Below are 6,148 nucleotides of genomic sequence, written 5' to 3'. Positions count from 1 at the left end.
AGTGATAACATCTTGTTTAGAAGATAATGGATTGAATGTATTGATCAATTGAATACATGAATATACACCTATTGTTGAAATATTATTCTACATAATGACATTTAATAATAGTATTATCATGAGTACATGAAAGAAGATACAATTATCACCACCCCCCCCCCCCCCCCCCCCCCACACACACAAGTTCCCTATAACATTTCCTATGATAACATTTATCCATTTAGATCATTGTGTGATATTACATAGACACAGGGGAGACCTGATCCTAGATCAGAGCTGCATATGATGCTGCACAGAGGTTACCATGGTGATCAGACTGAGGCAACTGTTTAAGAATGGGAGATGGATATGACTGTTCACTAGATGTTTTCTACTGATCCTGCATTGCTTGCTGTTTGGGGTTTTAGGCTGGGTTTCTGTACAGCACTTTGAGATATCAGCTGATGTAAGAAGGGCTATATAAATACATTTGATTTGATCCTTTTATTTAGGGATCTGGAAACGGTGCCAGAAGGAAGGGAGATGAAACACAGCTATAAGGCTTCTCTCCAGTGTGTATTCGCTGGTGTGAATTCAGGTTATCTAATTACAGCAAGTTTGTGCTTTCTGTTTTTTTCTCATTGGCCCTAAATAAACAGAGCTCTTCCCACCTAGACAGACCAAAGGCTCCTTCTCCAGTGTGTGTTCACTGGTGTGAATAAAGGGTCCATAACTGACTGAAACGCTTCCCACACTGATCACAGATATAAGGCTTCTTTCTCACCAGCGTGTGTTAGCTTGTGTGAATTCAGGGCTGAGGACTGAGTAAAGTTCTTTCCACAATGATCACAGCTATAAGGCTTCTCTCCTGTGTGTATCCGCTGGTGTCTAGTTAGATTGTCTGATTGAGCAAAGCTCTTCCCACACTGATAACAGCTATAAGGCTTCTCTCCTGTGTGTATTCGCTGGTGTCTAGTTAGTTTTTCTGATACAGCAAAGCTCTTTCCACACTGATCACAGCTATAAGGCTTCTCTCCAGTGTGTGTTCTCTTGTGTACAGTCAGGGTGGAAGCTAGAGCAAAGTTCTTCCCACATAGACAGACATAGGTTCTCTCTCCAGTGTGTGTTACCTGGTGTCTAATCAGGGAGGAAACTACAGCAAAGCTCTTTCCACACTGATCACAACTATAAGGTTTCTCTCCTGTGTGTATGCGCTGGTGTATAGTTAGTGTTTCTGATACAGCAAAGCTCTTCCCACACTGATCACAGCTATAAGGCTTCACCCCAGTGTGTATTAGCTGGTGTCTAGTCAGGGAGGGAAGTACAGCAAAGCTCTTCCCACACTGATCACAGCTATAAGGATTCTCTCCAGTGTGCATTAGCTGGTGTGTAGTCAGGTGGCCTGACTGATTGAAGCTCTTTCCACACTGATCACAGCTATAAGGTTTCTCTCCTGTGTGTACACGCTGGTGTACAGTTAAGGCTCCTGCACTAACAAAGCTTTTCCCACAATCAAGACAGGGGTAAGGCTTCTCCCCTGTATGAATTCTTACATTAGATTTGAAGGTGTTAGATGCAGCAAAACTCTTCCCACACTGATCACAGTGAATAATGAAGCCACTCTGGCTTGTAAAACTCTTCCCACAGTCAGAGCAGCAGTGGTGAGGTTTCTTCCCTGTACGTCCCTGCTGGTGTTTCTTGAGATGTTCTGATCTGGAGAGACTCTTCTCTGTCTCCTCAGCAACATGTTGTTGAGGCTCCCCAGACGATAAGCCCCTCCCACTAAGAGAACGATGGTTAAGGGTGTCCCCTGTAAAATAAAGACCTTGAATAGTTAGTATTTGTATATGGACCCATATTTCCAAAACTTTATTTTTATTTTTTATTGTTTTATTATTTAGCAGACGCTCTTATCAAGACCATTTTACAGGAGCAATTAGGGTTTAGTACCTTGCTCAAGGGCACAGACAGATGTTTCACCTTGTCGCCTCAGAGATTGGAACAAGCAACCTTTTGATTAGTGTCCCAACACTCTTAACCACGAGCCTACCTGCTGCCCTTATCATCAAACAATTTATTAGGTACATTCCCCTCCATACACGAAACTGGATCAACAATTTACTGGCCACTGAGTGTTTACTGTTTATCAATCAATTAACAGAAGATGCAGAATCAGGTTGTAGTCTAATCCACACCCCCCATTGTTCTTACTTGATGAAATCAGATCTCCATCTCCCTCCTCGTGTCCTTCTCTCACAGTTCCACTCTGCCCTGGTGTTTTCCTGCAGTCGACCAGCAGCACAGAAACCCTCTTCAGATCCAGCAGTAAGGCACTACCAGGAGAGTTGTGACCAGGGGACTCCGGCAGGGTGGAGGGGGACGGACTAGCTCTGTCCTGGTGACCACAGGAAGTATTGTACATTGAATATCATTAGACCAAACATTTGATTACTTTAGTCTAAATCTCTGATTGATGGCTGCATCCTTATAATACCTCCTTTCTCCTGAAGTGTGTAACCGTTGTTGTGGAATAATCTGAATTAGTTGGTAAAATAGATAAGATGTTTTATATTCATCATATGTTTGTAAATTACTTCTCATCAAGAATGTTATTTTTGTATAATACTGTGGCAGGGTTGCAGTATCTGTTCTATGTCAAGACTAAGTTGTTTGGGCTAGAGTGAGGGGAGAGGTCAAAGTATCACCATGTGTAAACATATATTTTGCTCCACTGTGTCTGTGTGCCAGTTCACACAGACACAGTGGCAGTGTCTGGAATCATTCTATCCTCTCCGTGAGCTTGTCCAGGATTGGTTGTATTTAGAGTTGGTTGTATCTAAATGACAATTTGATATATGCCTGTTGATATGGAGGATTGGTTCTGGGTTTGAGTAAGGAGACAAAGCTGAACGATTTATTATGTCTATGCTGTCTGACTATGTGTGTTCTTTGCTATTAAAGGATCTCAGTTGCAATGTAGTGGGGGCTCTCGGGGAATTCATTGAGAGACACTGAATTGCCTGAGAGTCACAGGGTTGTGATAAAGCTCATATAATTAAAGATGGACTTTGATAACTAACTCTGACATGATTTGGTAAATAGAGGAAATTTCCACGACACCGTTCACTACTTTCCACAAATGTCTTGTATATTTCACTTTGGCAAATTTTTCAAAATGGAATTGGAATATTTTTTACAAAAATGTAAAAACGTATAAAACTTGATGGTAGAACAAAGAGCAGAACAGAAACGAAAAGCTCCACCCCCTCTTTCAAGATGTAGATGTCGCCTCCCCTTCCAACGTGTGAAAGATGGTAACACCTGCTAAATCATGTTGTTCAAATAACCAGTGATGAAAAACCTAAACACCAGAACTACTGCTGCTAGTTATCCCACTTGGAGAATGTTGAGAAAAATGTCAGTCTTATAGTTTCAGTATCCTTATACAGTACATACATAGAATAAACCATCAGTTATGGGGGTATTGTAACATGTAGTAGAAACCTACAGTAAAAAGGTATGGGTGTAGCCTGGTGCAATTTCTGCCCCATGTAACATTGCTCAAGATCCACTTGTCTTATTACTGTAACAGCATCCACATTTAAAACCGTCAATATTCAGAACATGAGTGTAATAAACTGTAATTTACCACCCAAGTATTTCAGCAGTACATTGTACACTACATAATTTCTGTACGTAAACTTGACACTTTATAATTTTGCTTACGTAATTCAGTTTTTAGCAGTTTGATTAAATGATAGTTAAATGTATTGTTAACAAATGACAGGAACATCGTTGTACTTACAGTTACGAAAATCTACAACATACTTATGACAATTGTACCAAAGAGAGAAAAAAACAGTATTTGATTGGTGGAGTCATGTGATACTGGGAGTATCCACCATATGTTTCATAACAGCCATTTCCTTTCAAATCAGTGAAGGGAAGTGAGCAAGTGCACAGTTAGGGAGGAAGGAAAGATAACTAGGGATTCCTTAACATATTATGTAGGTAGAAGTGGAGCTAGCGTGAGGGCCATGGGTGTGACTGTTCCTGCAGATACACTCAAACCCAGTGAAAGTTGCACCCCTGGTTTTTGGTATCTTTTAGTTGTCACTAAATTAGATGATGTTGAAGTTGAAATGAGGCTTGAATAGTGGAGGCAGCGCCTGTTTTCTTTTTCGACTTGCGGTAACTCTAAATCAATAGTTGTTTAATATTCAGAAAACATTCACTTGCTCGACCATTCTGAAGGTCATGTAACTGTTACATGCAACATTAACCGGACATATGTTGCTCTCTGGTTTTATGATGTAACAAAGGTCTGGTTGAATGTATTCTGCCACTGTCATCTTGTCTCAGCTGAGTCAAGGCATATGAACTAACACGTTATAACAACGCAATGATCACAACATGTAAAATAGCTATTTTTCTGGCTTTCTTCCCAGGTGATTTTTACCTACACACCACTACTGCAAGTTGTAACTTTGCCCTCATTATTTCTCCATGGTTCTGACTTGACCTGCTCGTTGCGCATTGCCTTGTATCAATCTGTGTGTTTTAGGCTAGTAGGCTACTTTGCTGAAGGACAAAATATCCCACGTGTTTATTACCACCATTGTTTATGAAACAGTATAACTTTAGACCGTCCCCTCGCCCATACCCGGGCGCGAACCAGGGACTCTCTGCACACCCACGAAGCATCGTTACCCACAAAAGCCGCGGCCCTAGCAGAGCAAGGGGAACTACTACTTCAATGTCTCAGAGCAAGTGACGTCACCGATTGAAACGCTATTTAGCGCACACACCGCTAACTAAGCTAGCCGTTTCACATCCGTTACATTTATTTTGTCCGGCTGTTCAAATGGAACGAATGGATATGGAAGATCAAAGATGATTAAACTAGACATGTTATACACCACAGTAGGAAAACTGTTAGTAAGTCGACATAACTTACCTGAACCATCGTTGAAGCCGTTCTTTCTTCAGCGTTTCTTCAAATAAAAAACGTGACAGTAAATCTGTAGCTAGCCTACACTAGTTACTTTCTTTGTTACCGCGTTCAGATAAAGCTAGACCAGAGCAAACGTTAATTTAAATATCAACACTCGACTAACGTTGACAAATATATGTCTGATGTAGCCTAATCTTACTTCAGAAAGATCCTGGATATGATTGTAATCTATTAAAGTCAATAAAACGTCCAACACCCTATTCACCAAAAATCCTGTTGTCGTCTACCTCTATCCCAGAGTCTGTTGGAACAACGTCCTCTTCCGAGATTCCAGATAGTTTTAATTGTCTGAGGTGTGGCCTAAAAAATACCAAATTACAAGCTATACGTGCTGCGAAGCATGCAGCATTTACAGCAATGCAACCTCCGAAGTAGTCAGTGTGTTACAAGCATTTCGCTACACCCGCTATAACATCTGCTAAACACAAGTATGTGACCAAAAAAAATGGATTGATTTATAATTCTTCCGCTTTACAGACCAGATCCAGAGATGTTGAGAAGGAAGTGGTCTTCTTCTTCTTTAGTGTTATGGCGGTCCGCAAAACAATGACTATAGGTGCACGCCCCCACCTAGTGTATCGGCTGTGTATCAGCCTACTATTCTGTAGTATGAATTCATTACACTTTGTGAAAAACCAACTAACCCTACACCCATTAAAACCTCATCATTATTCCACTACTTTGGCCCTCTAATTCAACACCAGGCCAGCATCCTGGGAGGACAGGATATTATCCTTCAAAACACCTTGTAAATATGCAGTAAAATATTATACACCCAAGTACTTCTCAACAGCTGCCACCACAACATCTATCCAATGTGATTTACATTCTATTCCTGCGGTACGGTTGACAACCATGGCCATGAACTTGGCCAAAACTTACTGAAGCATGTTATTCCTGTCACTCTCTATTGACCTCGGCCTAATTACAGGGATCCTCTCAGGATCCCTCACCCTGGACCCATCTTCCTCTACTACTCTCTTCACTGCCTCAGCATACAACACCTTCTGCACTACTGTGATCCTGGTAACCTCAACCTGTCTTTCTCTCACTGGACACATCTGATCTCCAGCACCATGTGTACCCCTACCGTTTATACACACAACGTTTTACATCAATACTACACATTCCTTTCTATCAGGTCCTCCTGCACAC

At 41.2% G+C, this 6,148-nt stretch overlaps 1 protein-coding gene across 1 annotated transcript; it reads right to left on the bottom strand.

The window, feature by feature from the left end:
- Positions 1 to 617: 617 nt before the first annotated feature.
- Positions 618 to 6,148, bottom strand: LOC110485290 (zinc finger protein 85-like). The gene is made up of 3 exons (XM_036941943.1): positions 4,937 to 6,148; positions 2,191 to 2,374; positions 618 to 1,789 (listed from the first exon to the last, which is right to left on the bottom strand). The coding sequence occupies exons 1-3, from the start codon at positions 4,943 to 4,945 to the stop codon at positions 738 to 740; spliced, it is 1,245 nt and encodes a 414-aa protein (XP_036797838.1). The 5' UTR covers positions 4,946 to 6,148; the 3' UTR covers positions 618 to 737.

The sequence above is a fragment of the Oncorhynchus mykiss genome, chromosome 13 (assembly GCF_013265735.2).
Source record: "Oncorhynchus mykiss isolate Arlee chromosome 13, USDA_OmykA_1.1, whole genome shotgun sequence".
NCBI classification, from domain to species: Eukaryota; Metazoa; Chordata; class Actinopteri; order Salmoniformes; family Salmonidae; genus Oncorhynchus; species Oncorhynchus mykiss.
This window is presented reverse-complemented; position numbering and strand designations above follow the sequence as displayed.

Excerpts from the sequence above, each read along its gene's own strand:
- LOC110485290 (XM_036941943.1), bottom strand. Across the intron at positions 1,790-2,190 it reads TGGAGATCTGATTTCATCAA|GGGACACCCTTAACCATCGT; the intron begins GTAAGAACAATG and ends TTTATTTTACAG.